At 37.0% G+C, this 27,995-nt stretch overlaps 1 protein-coding gene across 6 annotated transcripts in view; it reads left to right on the top strand.

The window, feature by feature from the left end:
• Nucleotides 1–27,995, top strand: part of MITF (melanocyte inducing transcription factor) — a 226,448-nt gene that overhangs the window by 94,109 nt on the left and 104,344 nt on the right. The window contains exon 1 of one of the 6 annotated variants that reach the window (XM_063661849.1): nt 4,388–4,420. The exons of 4 other annotated variants lie outside the window; for them this stretch is intronic. In XM_063661849.1, coding sequence (XP_063517919.1) covers nt 4,408–4,420 — 13 coding nt within the window. In that variant the 5' untranslated portion in view covers nt 4,388–4,407. Of the gene's footprint in view, nt 1–4,387; nt 4,421–27,995 lie in introns of those variants that run through there. One more of the 6 variants, XM_063661850.1, reaches the window with a different exon arrangement.

The raw sequence follows: 27,995 nt of genomic DNA, 5'->3' as shown, positions 1-27,995 counted from the left end.
AATACAATACCTTACTTTTAACTACAGTCACCGTACTGTACAATAGAACACCAGAAGTTAATCCACCTATCTAATTGTAATTTTGTATCTGTTCACTAACCTGTCCCCATCCTTTCTTCACCCATCCCCTTCCCAGTTTCTGGTAACTACTGTTCTATTTTCTACTTTTATGATGTCAGCTTGTTTTTCCCCTTAGATTTCACATTTGAGTGACATCATATGATATTTTTTTTTCTGTGTATGGCTTATTTCCCTTAACATGATAGCCTCCAGGTTAATCCATGTTGCTGCAAATGACAGGAGTTCATTCTTTTTTATGGCTGAGTAATATTCCATTCCGTATATATACTACATTTTCTTTATCCATTCATCTGTTATTGGACACTTAGGTTGATTACATATCTTGGCTATTGTAAATAGTGCTGCAATAAACATGGGAGTGCAGATATCTCTTTGGCATACTGATTTCATTTCCTTTAGATATATATCCAATAGAAGGGTTGCTGGATTTTATGGTAGTTATATTTTTAATTTTTTGAGGAACCTTCCTACTGTTTTCCAAAATGGCTGTACTAATTTACAATCTCTCTAACAGTGTGTAAGTGTTCCTTTTTCTCCACATCCTCACTAATACTTGTTTTCTTTTCTTTTTTTTTTTTGATAGTAGCCATTCTAACTGGAGTGAGGTGGTATCTCATTGTGGTTTCGATTTGCATTTGCCTGATGATTAGTGATGTTGAGTATTTTTTTCATATCTGTTGCCATGTGTATATTTTCTTTTGAAAAGTGTCTATTAAGCTTGGTCTTTTGCCTTTTTTTTTTTTTTTTTGTCTCACTCTGTCACCTAGGCTGGAGTGTGATGGTATGATCATGGCTCACTGCAGTCTTGACCTCTTGCCTCAAGCCATCATCCCATTTCAATCTCCCAAGTAGCTGGGACTATAGGAGCATGCTACCAAGCCTGGCTAATTTTTGTAGTTTTTGTAGAGACCGGGTGTTGCCATGTTGCCGAGACTGGTCTCAAACACCTGGGCTTAAGCAATCTACCTGCCTCAGCTTCCCAAAGTGCTGGGATTGCAGGCATGCACCCAGCTTCTATTTTTTAATTGAGTTATTTGGTTGGTTGGTTGCTGTTAAGTTCCTTAGCTATTCTGGATATTAACTCCTTGTCAGATGTTTAGTTTGCAAATGTTTTCTCCCATTCAGTAGGTTGTCTCTTCACTCTGTTAATTGTCTTTTGCTTTGCAAAAGCTTTTTAGTTTGATGTAATCCCATTTGTCTGTTTTTGCTTTTGTTGCCTGTATTTTTGAGGTCTTATTTTAAAAATCCTTGCCAAGCCCAGTGTTGTGAAGCATTTTGCCTGTGTTTTCTTCTAGTAGAGTCATAGCTTTAGGCTTTACATTTAAGTCTTTATTTCATGTTGAGTTGATTTTTGTATATGGTGAGAGGTAGGGGTCTAGTCTCATTCTTCCACATATGAATATCTGATTTTCTCAGCACCATATATTAAGGAGACTGTCCTTTTCCCATTGAGTGTTTTTGGCACATTTGTAAAAAGTCATTTGGCTGTAGGTGTGCTAATTTATTTCTGGGTTCTCTATTCTGTTTCATTGGTCTTTGTGTTTGTTTTTATGCCAGTACCATGCTGTTTTGATTACTGTAATTTTGTAGTATATTTTGAAGTCAGGTAGTGTGATGCTTCTAACTTTCTTCTTTTTGCTCAGAATTGCTTTAGCTATTCTGGGTTTTTTGTGGTCTTATATGAATTTTAGGATTTTTTTTTCTATTTCTATGAAGAATGTCATTGGTATTTTGATAGGAATTATAATAAAGCTATAGATTGGTTTGGATAGGATGGCCATTTTAGCAATATTAATTTTTTCAGTTCATGGACATGGACTATCTTTTCATTTATTTGTGTCTTCTTCAATTTCTTTCTTCCTTGTTTTATAGTTTTCATTGTAGAGATATTTTACCCTGATGGTTATGTTTATTCCTATATAGCTTATTTATTCGTAGCTGTTGTAAATGGAATTATCTTCTTGATTTATTTTTCAGGTAGATCACTATTAGCATATAAAAATACTACTGATTTTTTAATTTTGATTTTTGTATCCTGCAATATTATTGAGCAAATAATATCCTAGTATAAGTATATGCCAAATGTAAGACATGTTTATACTGAAAAATTATTTATGGTTTTCCTGAAACTCAAATTTAACCAGATGTCTGGTAGGTTTAAATGCTAAATCCCGCAACCCTAGTACCTGGTGTTGAGTAGGATGTGTAGCATATTGTAGGAGCTCAATAAATATTTGAGTGAACAAGAGAGTGAATACAATGAAAGAACACATTTCTTTCTCATGACAATTTTACAAAGTGGATCTTATTATTTTATAGATATGATGAGCAAATAATTCAATAAGCTTGTCTGTGGGTCCAGAGCCAGTTAGGACAGGGTGGGATAACAGTCAAATTTTGAAACTGCTCTTTTCAGCTTTTCAGTACATTGTGCTGCCTTGCTTTGTTAAATGAAATTTCTTCCTTGTAGCAGCAGATTTTTTGGTTGTATCAACAGAAAACTGAACTCTCCCTAGTTTAAGCAGAAAGATATATATTCATGTGTATATTAAAGGATTTTTAGGAGCTCTGGGTCCCTGGAGGCCAGAGAAACTAACCAGAGACTGACTGGCCAGGACTGATTCCCCCAGCGTGTTGTAGAACTGATCCAATGGAAATATTGATGTTGCCCTCACTGGGCACAGATACTGCAGCCTGCACCATTGACATCCCCAATGTGGACCACTAGACCACACAGCCAAGCCCCTGATCCTTAGGGCTTCCAGATGTAGCTGCATCTTTCCTTGCCAGTGTACATACAGCTTCACATTATTTGTCCCAGATATATCTGATTGAGAACCTGAAGGCATATGTCTTCATGCTAGCTACAAGAGAGTCTGGGAAAGTGAACCTTTTGGCTTCTAAAGTCAGAGCTATCTCTGTCTCCCTCTACATTCATTAGAAGGGGAATTTTTCAAGCACAGGAAGTATCTTAAAATGTGCTGGGCAGCCTAAAAGATAGTATGTGTCCACTTGACACTGCCTTTGAGCTTCAGTAGCGCAATATCTTTTGATTTTTTAAGACAGGCATTACTTTTTACCTTGTTTGAAAACAGGAGTTGTGTTTGCTTTAATTTTTTAATGTGCCCACAGAGTACTGAGCCTGTACTCTCAAGAGGCACTCAATATATGACTGAATAAAAGCTGAATTATCTGTCTAGTGGGATTTTATAGGTGACTTAAATTCTGTTCATGAGTATTTTAAAAATTTCCAATCATGAACATTTATAATAAAAATAGTTAAAGTTTCCAAAACTTGATCTAACTGGGAGAAAAACAATAGGTCTGAAATATCTTATCTTCAAATCTGAAATCCAAAATTCTCTGAATGCCGAAGGATTTTTTTTGTCTGATACCTCATTGGCAGAATTACCTGACCTGAAGTGACACAAGGCTATTTATAGTCTTTATTTTTCCACTTAATTGAATATTCATGTGTTTCCCAGCAGAAATATTAATGTATTTGATTACAAACTGTTGCCCTGATCTCACTGGAGATACTATACTGTATATGATCTCTATTATCTCTATAAAATCTGGAAAACTCTGATGTTCAAGACTCGTCAGTCCCCAAGGGTTTTTTGAAGTGTGTATGCATGTGTGTATTTGTGTATACACACTTGCATAATATGTACATAGAATGTTCTGGAAGGGTGCATTCAAATTGCCAGTAGTGATTATGTCTTACAGAATGGATTAGATGGGGAGATAGTGAGGAATGAATTTATGCTTAATATTCTTTAGCATTTCTAATTATTATTATAAAAACAATTACCTTTTTAAATGAAAGAAGATAGAGTAGAATTGAAAGGAAGTGTTCTTGTATTTAGGAAAATAGTGGTAATATTAATTTTAAAAGATGGTTTGTCAAGTAGGCTATGCGTTTCACATTAGTTCAACATTACAACTCAGAAAGACTCAGAAAAAGTTATACACAGAATAGGCAGCCTCCTGCCTTTTGGACACTATATGCATGCCCAGGTGGCAGGGAATTTACATCAGCAAAAGCACTAATTTTGCTAAAAAAAAAAAAATAGAGGCACACAAAAATGTGATGAGTAAATGAAACAACTGTTATTAGTGACGGATTTGGCGTGTTTTACGAAGTCTGAATGATTACTCATCCACTGTACATTTGCAGAAGTTCTTTAACAAAAGCCAGACGCATATGTAGTAGCAGGGGTTAGTAGGTGGATGGGAGGATTAAGCCCTGTGAGTTTCTGGAGCATTGGTTTGTAACTGTTTTTTGGCTTGTCAACAGGCTATTTTTCTGAGTCAGCCTATAGGATGGCTTCCCAGGGTAAGTCTGATTTTGCTTTTCTGGTTTTAAAATATAAAGTGGTAATGGAGATCTGACTAGTTGCTGTCTGCATTAGATTCTGTAAATCAATATTGCCTGCATTTCTTCTGTAAGAAAGACATTGGTCACATTTCAGCATATTCTAGTGTTCCTGCTGCTCATTTTTATAGCTTTGCCTCACCTCCCCCTAATTTTAAAAGTCGAATACCCAAGTGCTGAAAGAATTTGCGAGGGGAATTGCAAAGGTCGTGTGTAAGTTCTGTGGCTGAAGTATGGAGAGCAGCAGTATGATTCAGCTGCAGTCCTTCATGACCCTTTCTTTTCAAGAGGAGGTTTCCAATAAATTAGGGTAGCACACTTTATGTGCTTGTTTATGACCTTAAAAATGGTTTAGATTTTGCTGAGTGGCCATTACTGCTGCTTTATGACATGTAATAATGGTTTCAACCTGCACAGTTTTTCATTTTTTTCATTTTTGTACTGAAACAATGTCATGCATCAGTCAATGTGAAGTTCATTTTTTTTTTTCTTTTAAAGGGACTTGGGAGAATATTAGACATTAGAATAAGTCACTGGGTTCTAACTCCAGAGAACGTTGGTTCTTGAAAAAAAAAGTGAAGATTCTCCAAGCTCTTACAAATAAGCTTTGTAGTAATCGCTGATGAAATGGTAAAAACACTGCTTTTCCCACTGGAAGTTAAATGCCTCTTTTCATTAACTATAGTATGAGGAACAAAATCATGTGATTTTCTTTCTTTTTTTTTTTTAAGTTTAAACTTAATTACTTTTTAAAGGCAGTTTTCATTTTGTGGTTACTTTTTTTTTTTTCTTCCGGTGCCTAGCATAGTTGAGGATTTTATCTTCTTGTCTATTTTAGGATACTCTAATGAATAATGGAGTTCTGAGGTGCTCTTTCAAAGGAAGAGTCCAGTTGCATCCTCCCAGCCATCGGCTGGTTGAGCTGTCCTACCCACTTCATTTCAGCTCATGGAGGCCACCGTGAGGGGCTGGGGCATGTCAGTGGCCCACAGCTATTCTGAATGGTAGTTATATCTATGTGGGGGCTCAGAAGGGAACCGACTTTCCATTCATTAATGTTCAGTACCCACGAAAGAAACTGATATTTCAAAAAAAAAAAAAGTAAGGGAATTTCAGTTGATCCTTTGAAAAATGAAAACGTTCACATTAGGACCTTTAAAAATGAAAGCATTTATGTTCTTAGTGCTGTGGATCTCACATATAAATACTTGCACCCCATCCCCCTCCCCCCACACCCCTCCTCCCCAAGTCTGAAACCCTGTGCCAAGGGCTGTGTGAAGTGGGAGGTTAATGTGGCCTCTCTTTCTGGGACATCAGTAATTCTTGAATATTTTGGGTAAGGGTACAAAAGTATACCATTTCAGCTGATCAGTAATTTAGGAGCTTTTAAATGCTGATGTAAGCAAGGGTATATTATGGAATAGAATCTGAGATGATACTGTAAAGAGACATCTCTGTTGCTAAGGGTCAGTCCAGACCACACTCCTAGACCTTACTTCTGGTCCTCCTTGCAAGGGTGGTCATCTGTCCTCTGCTGTGAGATCTTCTTCGGTAGAAATGTGATGGGGTTTGCTTTCACCCCTTCTCAAAAGGCTGTGCCAGGAACACTTCTATGGGCACAGTAAGGGGAACCACTGTGAGGTTTGAGAAAATTAATTGCCCGGGGTGAGCTGGAACACTTAATCCATCGTGTCACATATACACAGAGGTCTTTGAAAGGGACAGGAGTCTTGATGGAAGGCTCAGCTACCATCCAGACACTGTTAGAATAAGAAGACAATTGCTTCTTTCAATGAGAGAAAGGGAAGAATAAAATATGGTGGAGATTGGCACCTCAGAAAGGGAAGAATAAAGTGTGGTGGAGATTGGCACCTCTTCTGCCATCCTTTAACCTCCATAATGACTTACCAAAGAGCTTTTTTTAAAAAAAGAGATCGACAGGAAAATTAATTATCAATGATTTCAGAGCAGATTATTTGATATGTGAATTATCCAGCCTCTTTGGATTTTGTCCTGTTGTCATCATTTGTCAGTATTTCTCAACATGTCATCGAAAGGTGATTCAGGATGAAGCCCAAAACTGTTTTTTTCTTTTCTTTTTTTGAAACAGAATCTCAGTCTGTCACCTAGGCTGGAGTGCAGTGCTGTGATCTCAGCTCACTGCAACCTCTGCCTTCTAGGTTCAAGCGATTCTCGTGCCTCACCCTTCCAAGTAGCTGGGATTACAGGTACATGCCACCATGCCCGGCTAAGTTTTGCATTTTTAGTAGAGATGGGGTTCACCATGTTGGCCAAGCTGGTCTTGAACTCCTGGCCTCAAGGGACCCACCCACCTTGGCCTCTGAAAGTGCTGGAATTATGGGTGTGAGCCACCACACCAGGCCCCTAAACTGCTTTTTACTCCTAGTTGTGTATTGCCAGTTCAGAAACTTAATTAAGCTTATGGAATGACAGACGTATTTCACCTTTTGTAGATGAGAATACATTCAAGACTAGGCTTAAGTACATATATCTTCAATGTAATTTATTAAACCCTTAAATCCATATTCACACATACAAAATAATCAGATCTTAAAATAACTATTGGAAGAAAGAAGAGGGAAAAATAGTAGGCAATCTTCATGACACTTTAATGTGTATGTTTATTGCTTAAAATGTTCAAACACAGCTTTGTTTTGTGTAGTTAATTTTGGTGGTATAATATTTGAAAAGGTGATAGATAAAAAGTGCAGGATGCAATTCTTGAAGGTGTAATTTGCAGGAGACTAATAATACAAGTCCATTTTCTTTTCTGAGTGTGCTATTTATACAATTTATATTTTTAACAAATCTTAGAAATGGAATGAAAATAGTAATTCATCTTAAGGGTAAGAAAGGTTGCAGCTGTGCCAAATTTGGAAACTTTAATAAGTTCTCTTAGTGGTTAAGCACAGACTATGGAATATTCTAATTTGTATGTCACAGAGCACAGTGCTCAGCAGAAAGCATGCACTATCTTAAATTAATGTTAATTAATTAATGTTAAATGATTGAGTCAATTTGGCAGTACTTCTTTTTGTCTCTGAAAAGAAATCATATTTAATTTAGAAGTGGCAGGTCAATTTTAAAGCCAACTAAGATAAGTAGGTCAAGTGAAATTGTGCACAGGGCAGGGATAGTGGTGTTATATGTACAAAGAAAAAAGACTGAAAGGAAAAGTATCAAAATGTTTACCTGTGAAGATGATGAGTATTTTGTTTTTTATATATTTCTGTTTGCCTTTAGTTTTCCACAGTGAGCAAATACATTCTTCGAAGCATTATACTTTCATGACATATGTTAAGCTTTACATAACTCTTTGTTAAATCTCCCGTTGATTAATTAATAGTAAACATGATACATATCAAATATGAAGTGAGTGGTGTCCTCTGTAGTTGGGCAGCATGGTAGCTTTGAGTGGAACTTACATTCTAGCAAAATTCATTTTTTCAAATAAGATTTTATGTAAAATCCAAGTATAGTCAGTTCTGCTATAACACAACATATGTGTTTCTAAAAAATCATCAGGCTACTCCAAAATCATGCAGTAGACAACACACGATGTATAGGAAAAATGGGGCTAGGAGCACAATGCTAAAAAATTTCATCAGTGACATCTTAAAAAAGAAAAGATAGGAAGCTAATAAACACAGTAGACAGATTTATACCCTTTAATTTAAGTGATACATTAATACGACAACAAACTTGCTACTTTGCCTTGAATAACACCTGGATTTTGCTTGTAGAAGTGGCCTCAGAAGAGTTGCAGCTGGTGAGTTATTATAAAGTGGTAGAAGGAAGCTTATCTGAAATTGGATCAAAAATTATAGCATCAGAAGTGAATGAGTGTGATGCATAACACTCTTAGTAAACTGAGGTAGCTGTTAGATGTTTGAAGTGTGTGCTTGGTGCAGCTGGGTGCAGTTTTCAGGATGTTCATCTACTGTTTCTTGAAGACAGAATCACGCACAAGCAAACCAAAATTCTTGGGGGATATGCTCAAGTTGTTTACTGTGTAACAAATTTGCATTTCCAAGATCAACGTGATGACAGAACTGACTGTCTGAGATGGATGAAAAAAAGCTGCACTAGCTCTAGGTATGTCAAGAGCCCAGTGTGGAACCCAACCTCCCCATTACCACCCCAGGGGTTCCATAGAGCATTGCTGTGTGGTGTAAACTTTATTTTGTTTGTTTGTTTGTTTGTTTGTGACCTGGAACAGACACACAAAGTTATTTTTCTTGTGGAGACTTTCGGTTCTACCTACGTATCCTTCCATGACTGGAGTCTGGAGGTGTGTCAAGGGCTTTGGTGTTTACAACTTTTAGTTCCACTGCCAGGTGGGCTGTCCAGTAAAGCAAATGGCCTTGAACTGAAAACCCTATAGAATACCTCACTCCAGGTCCTTGCCAGGGACTATAACCTTGAGTACTCAATAAGTACTCCATAAGTACTCAATACTTAGGAAATGCTGCTATGAAAAACCAATATCTGGATTACAGTCTGAAGGACAGATGTTCATTTGTTTCTCTGGATACCCAACAACAATGAGGGAGGAAGGGTATGTTGTTTGAGACATCATTTTCCAGGGTGTCAATATTGAAAGAAGGCGTGAGAAATTTACATTTATCTAAAGGGGTCATTGGTTATAAAATAGTTCAGGGAAATCCGTATAATCTGTACCAGAAATAATCTAGGCCAGCAGAAATCTCTATTCTGAGATTTTGATATCCCTGAAAATTTGTGCATCCTCCCTCCACCCCCCAGCAATTAGTTTTACTGGATTATACTTAATATTATGCCTCTGCCCCCATTGAATCTCGTTACAAGATAGAGCCTTACAAATCTTTATTGTATGGGGTGTCTGTCTTGTGGGTGTTACAGTGTCCTTTTTATGAAGACTCTTGGATGAAGTGTCTCTCTGGTTTCAATACCACAAATGACTGTACTTCTACACAACTTTGGGTTTTTATTTTATATATATAGTTAGTCATGTAACTGATCATGTTTTCTTCCTCTTTATGGCCACAGACATATTTTCTTTGACCCACACAGTTTTTGTTTGTTTGTTTGTTTGTTTATTTTTTGTACTTTAAGTTCTGGGATACATGTGCAGAACGTGCAGATTTGTTACATAGGTATACATGTGCCATGGTGGTTTGCTGCACCCATCAACCCATCATCTACATTAGGTATTTCTCCTAATGCTTTCCCTCTCCTAGCCCCTCACCCCACGATAGACCCCAGTGTGTGATGTTCCCCTCCCTGTGTCCATGTGTTCTCATTGTTCAACTCCCACTTATGAGTGAGAACATGTGGTGTTTGGTTTTCCTTTCCTGTGTTAGTTTGCTGAGAATTATGGTTTCCAGCTTCATCCATGTCCCTGCAAAGGACATCAACTCATCCTTTTTTATGGCTGCATAGTATTCCATCGTCTGTTTGTGCTACATTTTCTTTGTCCAGTCTATTATTGATAGACATTTGGGTTGGTTCCAAGTCTTTGTTATTGTGAACAGTGCTGCAATAAACATACATGTGCATGTGTCCTTGTAGTAGAACTATAGTAACCAAAACAGCATGGTACTGGTACCAAAACAGATATATAGACCAATGGAACAGAACAGAGGCCTCAGAAATAATGCCACACATCTACAACCATCTGATCTTTGACAAACCTGACCAAAACAAGCAATGGGGAAAGGATTCCCTATTTATAAATGGTATTGGGAGAACTGGCTAGCCATATGTAGAAAACTGAAACTGGACCCCTTCCTTATACCTTATACAAAAATTAACTCAAGATGGATTAAAGACTTAAACATAAGACCTAAAACCATAAAAACCCTAGAAGAAAACCTAGGCAGTACCGTTCAGGACATAGGCATGGGCAAGGACTTCATGGCTAAAACACCAAAAGCAATGGCTAACAAAGGCTGAAATTGACAAATGAGATCAAATTAAACTAAAGAGCTTCTGCACAGCAAAAGAAACTGTCATAAGAGTGAACAGGCAACTTACGGCATGGGAGAAAATTTTTGAAATCTATGTATCTGACAAAGGGCTAATATCCAGAATCTACAAGGAACTTAAACAGCTTTTTTTTTTTTTCCAAACAAAAAGAAAAACTATTTTCCAGCATTCCAGTGCTGAGACGATTTCACGCAAGTGTGTTTGAATTACTAGCATTTACTGAAAAATCAGATCTGGTAACATTGAACTCTCATGTCTCTATGGCAACCATGGGATTCAGTAAAGTATTGCCATTTTCCTTAAAATAGAACAGGCACTCTTCAGTTTTACTTTTTTTAATTTTACCTGCCTGGGCCCTGTAAATGTTTAACTGTAAACCCTCTGGCTTAGAAAGCAATTTGTGACCCACCTCTAGAAAACGTGCAGGCTTTTATTTGCATTTGTGTACTAATCTTATTCCTGAACTCATTTTATTTTTTTCTTGAATTATCTTTCCTTCATTCTATTTTCTTCATCCACTTATATTAATTTTCCATCGTTGGTTCATCTTGGGATGTTGTGTGCTTTTTCATAAATTGCTTTAAGTCCTTTTAGAAAGAAGCAAGATGTATTAAATATGTAAAAATTAAAATTAGGAGAATGACTTCTTTCTCCCAGATCATTTTATTTTTATTTTTGGCCCAGTAAATTTAAAGTGATTTCAGCTATTTTCTGACCTATTTTCGAGTCTACTTCATTCTAGTACCATTCAGAGCTCTACAATTCTTTGTTTTCTTTTCTTTTCTCTTCTTTTCTTTTTTCATTTTTTTTTTTTTGCTATTTCCTCACAGAAACTCAGAAAACATGAGACATTCAGCACATACGTTGTTTTGTACCTAAAGTTGGTTGACTCTCCATGATTTTGCATTAAGAACTGAAGAGTTAAGTAATTTTCACATACAATTCGGGATTTCCATATCTCCTTGAGAAATATGAAGATACAACTAGACCCAGTTAGCCCTTAGATGTGTTTGTGTCTAGTTCACCACATCTTTTCCCTGCCTCCCCCATTGCCTCCATGACACTGAGGCTGAATGCTACTTGTCCTGTTTTCCTTGATTTTCTTGGTCTGCAACCCATTGTTGGTCTGCCACCCAAGCTGATCTTGCTGTCAAAGCATGTTCTACTCTTTGGCAGGCACTGGATTGGCTTTTCTTTAATGTCCCTCTTAGGGTCACGAGCTTCCTCGGCAGGAGTGTCATGGCTCTGTGTGTGCATGTGTAGGTAAAAAGAGAACACTAGGTTCATTCATTCACCAAATGTTTATTGAGCACCTACTTTGTGGCAAAAACTGTTCTGGTGCTGGGGATAGAGCAGTAAATAAAAGAGGCAAAGATATGTGCCCTACTGGAGTTTACATTCTACTGGGAGTCGGTAAGTGCCATAAAGAAAAAATAACACCAAAGGCTTTCTCTTTAATTTGAGGATGATAGGTTAGGGTTTTTTTTTTTTTTTTTTTTTTTTTTTTGAACAGAGATCTAAATTAATTGAGGAATGAGGAGTGAGCTGTGCAGCTGTCTGGGGAAGAGCATAGCAAACCAAGGGGCAGCAATGAGAGTAAAATCCTGAAGGAGAGAACATACTGGATTTAGTATTAGACATGGCTTTTATTTCAAATACTGCCTTGCCTAATGGTGTGAACTGTGACCTTCTGGACCATGTCTGGGAACTCATCTCCAAAATGCTAAGATTCTATGTAGAAGAAGGACCATGCCTTACTAGTTTCTACCCAGTGCCAAGTCTAGTCCTTGGCTCTTGGTAAGCATTTGGTAAATATTTGTGCAGTTAACAGATGGACACAACAATGGTTTTAAAAGAATATAAAGCATCTTGGCCGGGCGCAGTGGCTCATGCCTATAATCCCAGCATTTTGGGAGGCCAAGGCAGGTGGATCACCTGAGGTCCGGAGTTTGAGACCAGCCTGGTCTCAACATGGTGAAACCTTGTCTCTACTAAAAATACAAAAATTAGCCAGGCATGTTGGTGTGTGCCTGTAATCCCAGCTGCTTAGGAGGCTGAGACATGAGAATCACTTGAACCCGGGAGGCAGAGGTTGCAGTGAGCCAAGAGTGTGCCACTTCTCCAGCCTGGGCAACAGAGTGAGACTCTTTCTCAAAAAAAAAAAAAAAAAAAAAAAAAAAGGAATATAAAGCATCTCAAAAGCAGGATCTTAGCTGATTGTTTAATACAGTCCCAGAGATTAATGACAAGGAAGATGCCTAGTCCTGAAATGTGTCCAAGGAATTTCTCTTTAGTGATAATTCCATATTTTCTGCACTTAGCAAGACACATCTACACATGGGGATTATTATGACCCAGGAAAGGGACCTGGGATTCTTTGACTGTTTCCTCTTGAGGGCATTAGTGTCACTGATTGGGAGACAGTCCTCTAAATTCAGCTAAATGTTGGTCACCCTCTATAAGGACAGTGGGACAGTGGGAACCAGACTAAGTGCAAGGATTGTGTCTTAGTAGTTGTATCTGTTTTTTTCCCTTAGTGTCTCCCAACTTCTAATATAGCACCTGTGAGCTCACAGTAAGAGCTCAGTACATATTTGGTAAAGAGTGAATAAAATCAAGGGATGCATTTTCAAGCTCTTTTGGTAGACAGTGTCGGAGTCACGCTGGAAAGACATCATACATTCTGCCTGTTTCCTTCCTAAGAAGGACACACTAGAACTAGAGGAGATTGAAAAGGCTGAAAAGTGGCGTGAAGGCCAGACCTAATGGTAATGTCTTATTTGCATAACTCATTTAGTTATTATCTTTACTTACAGATGGGGAAATGAGGTCAGAGCTAGTAAGTGGCAGAAGCAGGTAGTTTGACTCCAGGGGTTGTATTTTTAACTCCTAGAGTGTGTTACATACAGAGAAGGATAACTAGCAGTTACAGAAACAGAAGTATGAAAAAAAATTCATTCACTAAATGGCTAAATGGATTCTCTTAGTGGCATTAGTGACTGATGCTCTTTTCTGGTGAAAAATCATTTCTTTCACATGGAAGAGGTTTCAGATGGAGAGAAAGGTCTACTCCATAACTCACGCTTCTCTGGCTTTCTTGTGGACTCCTCCAAGACTTTGCCATGGTTCAGTTTCTTGAGACTTTTTATCAGATTTTCTAAAAGCCATTGGGGAACCCCTTCATAACAGGAATTCTTGTTTTGATTCAGATAACACATGGGTATTTCCTAACTACCATGTTCCCAATCCCACGTGCTTCATAGCCTAAGAGCTCTTTCCACATTTAATGATGTGCTGGCCACATTATTTCCCATCAGCTTCAACTCCTTCCTTCTTTTCTATTTCATGAAAAAATTCTTGTTCATGAACAATTAGGTTTTCTTCTGCTTACTTTGAATGTAGATAGAATGAACTCAGTTGTTACTATGCTCTTGCAGAAGAACAAATTTAAAGCTGGAAGAAAGCTTTGCGAATTTATAACAGCAGTCTGTTGGGTTCGGGGAGAATTGTTGGAACTCTACGCTTTCCTTTCATTTGTGTGCTTTTCAAGTGAGGGGAACATTGTGATTTTTGTAGATGGTGTCAGCATAGATGGCAGAGATAAGCAGATATCCTGGCCAGCGTTCTGGGGAAGATGAAAATGCTTGTGTTTTCTCATGACTTTATTTTTCCAGAGCTGACTCTATGGCAATATCACTCTGACAAATATTGGCTGGCCATGGAATATTTTAAAGAGCAAGGGTTTTGTGAATGTTCTGTCTATTACCATGGCTGAGGAATCAAAACACAATATTCTCCACACATTTCCTCGAGCACTCATGGATGGATTCCAGTGTGATACTTTCATGTTAGCTCTTAGACCACAGGAAGAATTTAAAATAAATGATTACTGAAAACACAATGAAGAAGAATTGAGTAGAATGTTTTGTACCATTTTTCTCTTTCTGCGCAGTAATATCATGCTCAGATCATACTGAGTGCAAAAGGGCTTTGCAAAAATTTATGTTTTCAGATGCTTGTTGTGAACGTGATGGCAATGACAATCATATGTAACATCTGCTTCGCTCGTGATCTCTATCCTTATGTAAGGAAAGAGCAGACACTGATGATGTTCAAGAACAAGCCCACCACAGACATCCCAAAGACTTCTATAATTTTACCCCCTTCTCTAGAATGTACTTCTCACATTATTGTGTGATTAATGAGAAAAAGTTATATGGTGTGAGTATACAAAGGAAGGATTTCGAGAGATAGCTTTTTGCACTGGAACTTTATTTGGGCAAAGATTCTTCTACGGTACCTCTTGTGTCTATGAACAAAGCAGGATGGCCTGGATGTAAATTAAGGATTTCAGTTACGGTGCTGTTTTAGAGGAATTCCCTTTGTGATGCCATGTTTGTATCAGGCTCTGGTGACCAAGATGGTGGTGGCGGTGATGATAATGTTGTTTATGATAATGGCTGCAGTGTATTCACTGCTTGTACTTCAGGTTCTGTGCAAAGTACATGCCTGGCATTAATCTATGCATTATTCCACAACAGCCTCTGAAGTTGAGACTGTTCTTATGCTCATTTTGCAGATGAGGACACTGAAGCTTAGAAGGCTTGAGTAATTTCCCCCTGGGTGAATAGCTAATGAGCAATGGGAAGAGCTTGGATTTGAGAGTAGTCCTCTCTGACCCCAGAGCCTGGACTCTGATACCTCATTCTTGCCACGTCGTTTCTAGAAGTAGGAAACTCTTGCTTGGACCATTTCAGGGGCCTGTTGCCTCTCCCTGCTTTCCTCCTGTTTCCTCTTTAGCTCTTTTTCCTAGCATGTACCTCTCCATTGAAGGTCCACCATCCCTGTTTCTTTGCCTGACTTCTATACCTCTCAATCTTCAGGACTCCTTTACCCTGGGATCTCTCCTTTGAATTCTCATAATATTTTGTTCTTACCTTAATCAAAACTCCATGCAGTTTATAGTCAGCTAGTTAAGTATTCCAGGGATTCCTAACCTGTGGTCTGGGCAGTCAATCTAGTTTTTTGTGTCTATGCCTGTGTGAATTTTCTCTGGAGTCTGTAGTTTTCATATGAATCTCAGAAAAGTATTTGACCAAAAAGATTAAGGTATTATTATTTATAGGATCCCCCACCCTCCCATAAGTAATAAGCTCCCAGAGGAAAGGAGCATATCATATTTATGTTTATTTCCCTAGATGGATATAATAGGATAATATTTTTGGAGTGTTTGGATGAATGAATGTAGTTACTAGTTAGACAATGAGGTGGTATAGCCTGTGGCTTAAGAACATAGGATCTAGATTCCAACTGTGCCTTGGGTTGAATTCCTTCTTTGCAAACCCTTTGGCAAGTGATACAGTCTCTTAAAGTCTCATTCTCCTTGTTGGTAAAAGGGATACTATAATAATATTAAAGGTAGAAGGTTGTTATTGAAGATTAAAATAAGGTAATGCATGTAAAATGCTTAGCATGGGAATACATAGCATACCTTCCATAATTAGCTGCTATTATTATTATTACTTAAGAACCTTTTGAAAGGGGCCGAACAATGAGGTTCTCATGATTTTCCTAGTGACTATTGCAGAGAAACAAAAACCTGCAAAGCAAAAATTGTTTGCATGCCGCTTTTGAGTCTTAAAGACTTAGAACCGATGTGCTGTCATTAACCATGGTGCCAGGTGCAAGGCAGCTACCTCCCTAAAATGTTTTTCTTGGGCATTTCCATTCCCCGTGGCCTTGACCCTGGATAGACAGTGGCTTAGGCTCCCCAGACAGGCACCCAGAATGCCAGCTAATGGAAATTTTGTGATAGTCTGCCCCTGAGGATTTGGACATATGTTGTTTTGTGTCTAAATCAACAGAAATAAGTGCAGCTGTAGTTACCCTGTCTGCATAATCATCTAAGTAGCCTGTTTCTTTGCATGCTCATGGAGCCCCCAAGTGCTGGGCCCATCACTGGCCACCCACTCTGTGCATTGCAAATGAGTACAGTAGGTCAGATGAAAGGCAGAGGCTGGTTGGGCATCATTGCTGACTTACACAGCAATGATGAATAGTTACACATAGATCAAGACATAAAAGTTATTTTTAATAGTCCCATCACCAGGGTCACATTGGCAAGAAGGAACCTTTAGAAAGGTGCTTTGGTTGGATACTTCTGAACTCTGGCTCATTAATGTGTACCAAATATAGAAAAGTTAGTTTAAAATCTCTTTACAGAAAATATATTATGAGCTGGATTTTATCGACATAGGAATACTGACTTATACTTTTCCCATAGGTTTCTTTTAAGTATGTACCATTTCTTTTTATCATTGGTAATTGTGACCTTGGCTCAGTCATTTGCAAATTTTCTTTTTTTGGTATATCTTAAAAATGGATAGCACCTTTTATTCGTAATTACCCCAAACTGGAAACAGCCTGAATGTCCTTATACTAGTGAAAGGATAAACAAGCTGTGGTTTATCCACACAATAGAATACTAATTAGCGATAGAAAGGAACAAGCTACCGATACCTGTAGCAATGTGGATGAAGGTCAAATGCACTTGCTAAGGGACAAAAAACAGACTCAAAAGCCTAAATGCTATATGATTCCATTTATATGACATTCTGGAAAAGGCAAAACATAGAAACAGAAAACTGATAGGTGGTTTCTGGGGATTGGAGATGGGGGCTGTTTTGACTACAAAGGAGTAGCACAAGAGAGTATTTTGTGGTGATGGAACTGTTCTGTATCTTGATTGCGCTGGTGGTGACACGGCTCTGTGCATCTCAAAACTCGAACGGAAGGTGAATTTTAGTGTATCTAAATAAAAGTAAAAGAATAAAAAAGGAGATGATAGCATTTACCCAATATGCTCACATGATCACAAAGAAATGTTGCTTTGAAAAGGCTGATATATGTAATTTAAATTCCATAAATTTAATTTAAGCCTCACAAATATTTATTGATGAGCTGCTATAATGCAGTGCTTTATGGGAAATCCTAAAGGAAATGCTGATCCATGCACTCAGTAATGTAACCATCTCTTTCGGCAAACATATACAAACAATCTTAGGGTGATTTTAAGATTATAATTATATTATGGGACATTAGAGGAGAAAGAGGCATCTAGATGGGATCAAGGAAGATTGTTAAGAAAGTGAGGAAGGTTTGTCAAGGAATAGTCTTAAAGAATAGGTAGATTTTTAAAGTATTTTTAGTAAACTTTTAACTGAAATATAATATTCCCACAGAAAAGTATACACATCTTACATGCACTGCCTGAGGAATTTTCACCAGATAACTAGCACCCAATCTCTAAGATAGAGCATCACTAGCACCCTTGTGCCTCCTCCTAGTCAACGCCTCTTCTAAGTATAATCACTATCCTGACTTCTAACACCATGGATTAATCATGTCTGGGTTTTATTTAACTTCATACAAATGAAATCATACAGCATGTACTCTCACATCTGGATTCTTTCGCTTAACATTATGTATGTGAGATTCATCCCTTGTTTGTATGTAGTAGTAGTTCATTCTCATAGGATATTCCATTGTATGATTACATCACCATTTATCCATTCCACTGTTGATGGGAATTTGGTTTGCCTAGAGTTCTGCACTATTATGAGCAGTGTTGCAATGAACATTATTGCCATATGCTTTTTGGTGAACACACATATAAATTTGTCTGGTTTGGACTAAGAAATGGAATTACTAGGTTATGAGGCATGCACATGTTCAGCTTTTGGTAGATACTGCAAACCATTTTCCAAAAGTCTTTCTATGAATTTACACCCTCAGGAGCAGCATCTGAGTGTTCCATTTGCTCTGTTCTTCACCAACATTTGGTAATACATCTTCCTTTCATTTTACTGAAGGATATGTAGTGTTTTTTTGATAGGGATGGTGAGTGCATGAAGAGTAGTACTCCAGGCAAGAGAACACCCCAAGCAAGAGTGTACAGCTAGAGTTAGAGAATAAGTTGTTTATATTGGTTTGAATCATTACAATAGATAAGTCCAGAAGGATAAGTTGGTGCTTGATTGCTAGTCTATATAAAACATTTTTAAAAAATTCATTCATTGTATAGTGATGAACCATTAATTTTGTGACCATAGTTGCCTGAAAACAGCAAAGTCATGCTTTAGGAAGGGTTATCTAGTAGTAGGTGTATAATATTTTGGGGGAAGTTGTCAGAACAACTTAGTAGTCCAGGCCAGAGTTTCACCATGTCAGAATATCTGTGAGGACAGAGATGGTGGTTGATAGATAAGATGTGATAAGCGTCTGTTCAGTAGAGGGTTAAGAGGAAGGAAGAGTAAGAGATACCTCTGACCCTGGTGGTACCTTAGCCAATTATGCCAAAATTCACTATTATCCTTCTTAATGTCTTTAAAGAGTAGTTTATACTTGCTGTATCCATTTCTTTACTTCCCTATATGCCTTATTTTTTCACTTTTTCATTACTAACAATATTCAATATTATTATTATTAAATATATCATACATATAGAAAGTAATACCTGTCAGTTTAGTAAAGACCAATAAAATGAATAACCATGTGCCCACCATCCATCTTAAAAAATAGAACCCTCTGGAAGCCTCATCTTTGAGGCATTCTCCTCTTTACTCCCTACCTAGTTAACCATCATCGTTTTTGTTCTGATCACTCCTTTGCTTTTCATTATAGTTTTAGAATCTTTGACTACATCACTAAACTATACTTTGAACTTTAAATAAATGGGGTCATAAGGCAAGGTTCTATGTAACATCTTTTTTCATTCCACGTGTGTCTTGATTTTATCCATGTAAAGGCATATCACTCATGTTTACTGATGTGTAGTGATGCATTGTGTTAATATTATTCCTCAGTTTATTGATCTCTTTCGTCTTTTTTTTTTTTTTTTTTTTTTTTTTTTTTGACAAAGTCTCACTCTGTCACCCAGGCTGGAGTGCAGTGGTGTGATCTCGGCTCGCTGCAACCTTCGCCTCCCACGTTCAAGTGACTCTCCTGCCAGTAGCTGGGATTACAGGTGCACACCACCACGCCCGGCTAATTTTTGTATTTTTAGTAGAGACAGAGTTTCACCATATTGGTCAGGCTGGTCTCGAGCTCCTGACCTCGTGATCCTCCTGCCTCGGCCTCCCGAAGTGCTGGGATTGATTACAGGCGTGAGCCGCCGAGCCCAGCTGATCACTTCCCTCTTAATCGTTAATCCCTGGACCCATTGACCCTAATATTGTGGCATATGTGATAGACTGAAGTAAATCATGTATTGTGTCCCATAGACTTAAAACTTTTTGTTAATAATTTAATGTTTACAATGAGGTGGAACTACAGTTGTCCTTGGTATCCTTGGGGGATTGGTTTCAGGAGTCCCTTGGATACCAAAATCCATGGGTGCTCAAGTGTCTGATTTAAAATGGTGTAGTATTTTCATATATCTTATGTACATCCTTACACATACTTTAAATCACCTGCAGATTAGTTCTAATACCTAGTACAACATAAATGCCATGTAAGTAGTTGTTATACTATATTGATTTTTTATTTGTGTTATTTTTTATTGTTGCATTGTTTTTATTTGTTTGCTTTTTAATATTATTGATCCATGGTTGGCAGAATGTGTGGATGTGGAGCTTATGGATACAGAGGGGCTGACTGTATTTTGTCTTCTGTATGAAAGAGGTGCTTATTGTACAATAGAGTTTTCCAATCTGGGCAATATTGACCTTTGCAGCCAGATATTCTTTCTTGTGACGGCCATACTGTGCGTTGTAGGATGTTTAACAGCATCCCTGGCCTCTACTCACTAGATGCCGGTAGCACTTGCTTCTCTGTTTGCAAAAACCAAAAATGTCTCTAGACCTGTCAAATGTCCCCTGGGGACAAAATTGTCCCTTGTTGAGAATTACTGCTCTAAAGTATTAAAATTCAATGAAAAGGCAGTGAGTTACCATGACTGACTGGAGAGAATCATAGCAGTTACCTTCCTCTTAGTACTTCCCTGCTGCCACATCCCAGCCCTAGGTTGGTGACTGTGAAGAGTGGTATTTTTCTTTTGTCTTTTGGTAGTGGACTTTTACTGGTCCTGGAGACCAGCCCCCTCATGTTGTAAGCACGTTACCAGTTTTACCCCCCACCCCCCAGGGACTACTTTTCTGCTTTCATGGTCTATATTCTGCCTACGTGTGACTCTCTTTGCCCTAAACCCCTCCTAATTCAGAGGCAGTCTTTATAAGTCCAAGTGAGATGATCATGCCATTGCATTGCATTTAAAAATTGCTTCCATTTCCCATAAGCAAAAAAAAAAAAAAAAAACTAAAAGAAAAAAAGCACGTATCTTTTTGAAATTGTCAGTTTAAAAATCTATAATAATAAATACATGTTAATAAAGAAGTTAAATACCAATGAGTTACAAGATGTACATATTTGAAATACACATTTTATAGTATTATTGATACTTTGATATTAATTTAAGCTTAAGAGTTATAGAAAATGCTAAAGTGATAGGGCCTTTTGGCCTCTGAAATGAAAATTTAAAATATTTAAAGTATATTTAGTTAGCACACAACTCTCCCGTAACTTTGTGTAATGATTTTTTTTTTCCAAGTACAACACAAAACCTGCTCACGAATCCCAAAGCATTATAAAGCTGGCTCCATCTAGTGTATGAAGTACTATATAGCTAATACTGGGGAAAAAAAATTGTACTAGGAATCTCTTTTGGTACTTCATTATGAAATTAGATAACAACCAAAACAAAAATGGACTGTAAGCTAAATTTATGTTCCAGGAGATAACACAGGCCAGAGTGACCTTCACAGCATTAGAGGAGAGGTCTTTATATATCGAAGCATCAACCTCTAGCATGCCTGACATTTTGTTCTAACAGCCTTGATTTTTTTTGTTTTTTTGTTTTCCCCTGGGCTAGAGGTCTTATTTACAGGCACTATCAACAAACGCGGCGTGTAACTTCCATGGTGATATTCTCAGTCCTACTTGGCCAGCTTCCCACTTTTTCTGTATGGAATCATATCTGAGAGTCATGCTCATTTCCCACAGTTAGTGAGAGATTAGGGCTGGGCTCACTTACCGTGATTTCAGAACCCTACATGGTTTTCTTTATCAGACTGAAATTCTTTGTAGCTATCAGCCTCTCACCACAATAGAGTGGGCCACTGTATCGGGACTGTGTTTAATCTTGTTTCCACTGAAAGTTTCTAGCACATTCTTTATATCTCTCAATCAGTGTTTCCTAAATTTTAGCTATTCTCATGCTAACTTCATTACTTTTGCTTGCAAAAACCACATGGAACTTTAAATATTACATGTTTTAAAGGAAATGTTATCCACGAATGGATATAGGATATAGGATATAGGAAATGAAGCCACGAATGGAAATAGGTATTAAAATCAATATAATGAAATTGAAAGAAAATTGTTCGATTCTTGCTAGGTATATTGTCTAGACCGGCGGGTGTCTGAGGTCTGTGCTGTATTGTGAACAAAGGGCAAGTGTTGAGAGATTGAAGACGTATTAGCATCAAATAGAGACTTTCCTTAGATGGAAGAAATTTGAAAGGGCCCTTCTCACTGTGTGATTCCATGGTTAGTAAATGTGAAGTCTGTGCATCTCGATTTGAGATCATCTTGTATCCCACACTTTGGGAACCTTTGCTCAAGATTTACCATGTTTCTCAAAGGAAGCCTATCATTTTCCCCCAAATTTCCAAAGACCTTGTTTCCCCTAGAAAGCCTTTTTGAATAATTATTTCCTTTTTTGAGAACTTTCTTCTTCTATTAACAAGTATAAATTGTGTTGATATGTTGGGTTACTTTTTTTTTCTTCCTTGTAATTTCATATTTTCTTAGTCTCTTTTCTAACTAGATTAAATTATTTTAGGACAAACATTGTTTCTTTCTAGTAAATGCCCCATTAATTGAATTCATGCTTGGTATAAATATTCAGGGAAGTCTGCTTCATTCTCTGTTTTTTTTGTGTGTGTTTTTTGTTTTGTTTTGTTTTTGTTTTTTTTTTTAAGTCAGATCATTGTTAGAGGTGGCCAAGAGAAGCAATTATGGTCAATTAATTAATCATTTAACCTATTGGTGAATAGTTATTGAGTGCCTTCTCTGTGTCTGGAATTGTATGTGGTGAAAGAATGAAGTAGTGACCTGAACAGACATGGTTCATGCCTTTATGGAATTCAGAATCTAGTGTGGGGTACAGACAAGTAAAGAGGCAACTCCAGTGCAAGGTTCTAATTTTAGAATTAGTTTGCTTTTGTGCTCATTGGGTAGATTACAAGAACTTGGAACAGAGAACCATAGAGAGGAAAGTGTGGGCTCTGGAGTTTCAAACTCCAGACCTGTGGCACATTAACCTCTTGATTTTGCACAGGATACTCATATCTCAATCCCTGCCCCGCCAGTTTCTTTCTTTAAATAAAAAAGATTTGTTTAATAATAAATATGCGGTATGATATGCAAATATGAGATACAGTTATCAGTGTGACAATATGATAAAGAATTCTCCATGTCTCTTCTCTCCTCCCTCCTCTTTTTTCACATAAGGCGGAGACATGATCTCATTTTTTTTTTTTCAGATTTTCATGTTTCTTTCTCAACATGCTAATAAATGAAAATGCAGTGATCTAGATCAAGTGTAGAAACTAAACATCTTTGTTAATGGGAATATCATTGTAGATGGTGTTTAAAGGTTGCAAATGCATGCAATTTTCACATCGTCTGTTTAAATTAATAAATAATTTCATCATTCAGCGTTACCCAAAAACATTTTTCTCTTAATAATCATGATATATCACTTATGCATCTTAAGCCTATTGAATAGTGCCTGGGACATAGGAGGTGCTCAATAAATATTTGTTTAGTGGATGAATGGATTTTAATAATTTTGACTCTTCTTTTATTCATGATTTTGTTAACATCCTTTAAAAATGACCAATATTGTTTGATATTAGGAGCAAGATAAGCTTGAATTAGGGTTTATATTATTCTCTATATCTGTATTACCAGCCTTACCTGTTATATCTGGCAGGTAATTAATATGTAGTAAATGTTAAGGGGAGAATTTAGTAGCTTTTTTAGGCATTTTTTTTTTAACAACACATGATAATATTTTAAGTAAGGATTTAATTTGTCTTTTATATTATTTCATGGTAATATTCATTGGAATTACAGACTATTAATTTAAAATATTGGTTATTTGAATATTTTACTATCAACATTAATATATACTTTGATTATAGATAAGACTCCCTAGAGTGTCAATTAGATGCAGAAAGCTAATGTGCATTGAGTTTATTATGATTGATTAGAGTTTATTATGATTAATCAACAGACAGGAAGGATTTTTGTGCAAATATTATTTTTGTCATTTTAAATCCTGTTTGCTCAGCATAACTGTAACAGGATGTCATTAGTATGAGAGTAAGTTTTGAGATGCTTTAAAAGTTTGAGAAATTTGACTGTTAGCAAAAATTTAACATAAGGTGATTTATTTAGCATAAAGAGGTTTGATTTTTTATAGTTTTACTTATTTAAATACATGACTTCCTGTGTGACTCCTGGGTATGTTTACATAGAAAAAATATAAATTAAAATTATGATTGACACACTGAATCAGAGCAGAAGGTTTCCTGGACTAGAATTTGGTTTGTAGCTAAGACAACCACTGAAAAGACATAGTTTGTTGTCTACTATCAGAAGTTACAGACACCGCCAATATTTAGTCTTTAGTTATGCACTATGAATATATTATTCACAAATTTATCTATACCTTTCCTGAACTTACATGTATTTTGAATCTGGGCTACCTCTTAAGATATCAAAATTCAAAACTACCTTAAGCATTGTCTCCAAATAATAACTTTTATTTGCCCTAGAATTTAAAGTCCTTTGAGGCTCTAAGGGCTGACTTTTCATTACCTAACAATGTTTTGAAATAGAGTCCTCGCTCTTTGTGGCACCTTGATTGAGTGCTATTTTTCCTGTACCATGTTAAGTACTTTTCATACTTTATATCATTCAATCATAGTATTAAATCTATGAAATAGGTAGTATTAATATTCCCATCTTACAGATGCAGATCTTGAGACTCATAAGTTGAATGCCTTACCCAGAGTAAAACTAGGATACGAAGGGTGGTGTGTGTGTCTGCATTGAATCACCACACTATCCTGTCTCCAGTTGGAAAAATGGTGCCATGTTTATATCCATAGGAGTAACACATTTATTAAATAGTAGACCTCTCAGAAGTTTGCTGCCCACAGGTTGAAACCACTGCCCTGGATCCTTACCACATCTTATACAAACTGGAGTTTTTGCACATCAGTGACTTCCATACCACCTTCCACAATGGCATTGTTGTGTGCAAGAAACAGTGTCTCTCTACCTTCTGCTCACTCTTTGGAATACAAACATTTAATTTATATGAATAGACTATAAAATCTAGATGACAGAATATCCCTGTCTTCTTTATCTCAGTCCCTTCTTCTAGCTCCTCCTTGGACCAGAATGGATTTAGATGGTCCATGGAACTGCTGATGTCCTGGGATCTCCTAATGAGATGGAATCAAGGGAAGGGTGGGTTCATCTCAGCGGCTGTGAGCTTAGCCAAGGTGGTCCATGGAGGCCACTTCTATAGCCGAATTGCATGTTGCTTTAAAATATTATAATACCTTGAATCCTGCTTGGAAGAAGAAAGAAACTGATGTTGTAGATGAAGATGATGGTGATGCACTCTACTGTTTCAATCCACAACACCCCTAAAAGATAGGCAGAGACATTCATATTCTTATTGTCCTTCAATATTTCATAACTTAAAAAAAGTTACTAACAGTAAAATATATGTCCACATTTTTCTTTTTAAATGAGTAAAGAGTTAACCCGTAAATTGAGATAAAAACACCATGATTTTCAGGTCCTGATGTGGAGATTTTATTTATTGTAAAGTCATCTTATGAATAACTTTGTCCCCCATGCTGGTGACGGCCTTATCTTTTCCTGTTTACTTACCTTGATAGGATAGTAAATTGCATTTTTACTAAATTTCTCATTTAAAAATATTATCAAACCAGCATAATCTCATCAGTGTGTTCTCTCCAACTTTGTGTTGTCTCACCTACTCTGTTTATATTCTAGATTGTAGTTTTCTTATTGCAAATACTGGTTGCCATTTATAGATAACAAAGAAAAGCCTTTACATAACCTTTAATGCAGGAACAAGTATTTATTTTGAAATGAACACTGAGAGAATATCGAAGAGTTTAAGGTAAGGGATTAATCTGTTGTATTGATTATTATATTAAAGAGTCAAGCTAATATTTTATATATTTTTGTTTGTTAATTGCTTAAAAATTCACTTTAGACAGAATTTGAGATGCCTCTTTGTAGATTATATTTTTATCCTCTGGACAGATTCTTTGAAACAGCTTTTAAAAACGTTTAATTTTTCCTTCTGGATGTTTGTATAAATATCTTAACCGTTCTTTAATAATGTTGGGCTGCATCCCAATCAGGTTTATGTGGGGACATCTTAGTCTTCTTTATTTTCCTTTTCAACCTTGAAGGGCTTCCTTGGTTTCCGGGGACAATGAGCTGTCTTTGAGAGGATGCTATAATATCACTGTTACAGGCAGATCTGCTCTCAGTAGGAGAAAAAAATAGAAACAGGATGAAAGAGATAAACGTGAGTGAGTGCTACTGCACAGTTATTTCTGCAAGTAGGTAGTCATTAAAATTTTTCTTCAGTCATGCTGTGAAGGTTTCAAATTAGAGCCGCTGGACCAGTTCCTTGCAAATTTGTACCCCAATACTTTCTCCATGAAAATGAGTTGTGCTCAGCCACTAAAAGCTTGCAAATAAAGAGTGCACAGTTGTATATCCCATTTATGACTATTGACTTTCTTCATAATTAATTAAATGCTACCCTCAAATTATACTTGATAGATCCTTCCTTATCTGACCTTTTTTCATTTTTGTCAGTCATTCATCCATTCTTCTTTCCTTCTATCCATCCATCCAGCAAATATTTGAATACTTACTATGTGCCAGGCACTGAGAAAAAGGTAAGTACAAGGAAGCTGCCCTTAAGAACACAGGACGAACAGATAAATAAAAGGATTACAAGTTGAATTAAGTGCTATAAAAGAAAGAAGCTTGCTTCAGGAGCACAAAACAAAAGTAGATGTTTCTTCTTTAGGAAAGATGGTCTGGGAAGACCTCTCTGAGGAAGAAATATAAGACCTGCAAAACTTCATCTGCCAGGTCAGGATGCGCCAGGCCAGGGAAGGAGTTGCAGAGGAGGGAGAAGAGGGCTCTAGCATTCTGTCCTCCCTGCACCCTCTTCCCATTGGCATGTGCGTGTGAGTCTTGGGTTTCTCTGGAGTGAACCCCTGGAAAGCAGAGCCTCTTGCATCTTCATCCTTGTCTTCCCCATGGCGCTGAGAACAGTGCCTCTCACACACATGCTGGGAAAACTAATAATGTTTGGATTGAAGGGACTTTCGATGGCATCTGACTTTTCCCAGAACGTGAGTGTGATGCCATGTGGACAAAAGAGATGTGTGTGTTACTCTTCAGAGTATTTTGTGAGTTTCATTATTACTTTGATGAAACTCTTTAATTACCCCACAATAAGGCTTTCATTGAACATTCCACATGGATATTTTAAAGAATTAAAGTGTATGAGTAACTTCTTTATTCAATAAATAAAAGGAGCTTCCATTCTTGAGTATTTTCCTGCCACTCTTAAGAGACCATTTACATAGATAATATTATATATAGCTATGTATATTATAATGTTATATTATATATTAGTGGTTTCGAGACCTGACTTCACTTTAGACCCCTATGAGAATCATTTTTTAAAAACACAGAATTCTAAAACATACCCCTGCAGAATCTCACTCACTCATTTGTTTGGGGAAAGATCCTTGAACTTTATACTTCTTAAATCTCCTGTATTTATTTTAAGGAGGTGGGGTAAGGAGAAGGTTCCTCAAGTGCTTCTGATAGGAAGACAGGTTTGGGAACCATTGGCTGGGATCATAATGAAACATTCTAAGACCAAGTAGATGCTTCTTAAATTGTGCGTAGTTCATGGGCCAATATAGGACCTGGCACATAGTAAGCTCTCAGGTGTTAACTGTTGTGGGGCTATTGAGTAGAAGTATGAGTTTACTGAAAAGAAAAATGACTATCAAAAGAAAGAATATCAGAAAATATGGTGTGCTTGGGCTGGGCAATAAAACATTTAATGCCTAAATAAAATAAGAAGAATTTTGAGCTGTGATAAAACAGTAGCATTACTTTTGTTCAGCTAAGTCTTGGACAGGATAACAAGTAAAATCCCTTCTCTCTTTTCTAACCCATTCAAAGTAGTGATTGAATTTTTCCTTCCAAAAAGATTCTGAAACCCAGTTTAGCTTCCAAGGAAAAAGTTGGCTGTCACTTGGATGGTTGATTACTTCAAATCCCATTTTAGTTAAGGTTCAGCTTTTAAAGGGTCAGTAAGAATTCTGATGACTGT

This window comes from Pongo pygmaeus, chromosome 2, assembly GCF_028885625.2.
Source record: "Pongo pygmaeus isolate AG05252 chromosome 2, NHGRI_mPonPyg2-v2.0_pri, whole genome shotgun sequence".
Lineage (NCBI taxonomy): Eukaryota > Metazoa > Chordata > Mammalia > Primates > Hominidae > Pongo > Pongo pygmaeus.
The sequence above is the reverse complement of the archived record's forward strand: the minus strand, read 5'-3'. Positions and strand labels throughout refer to the sequence as shown.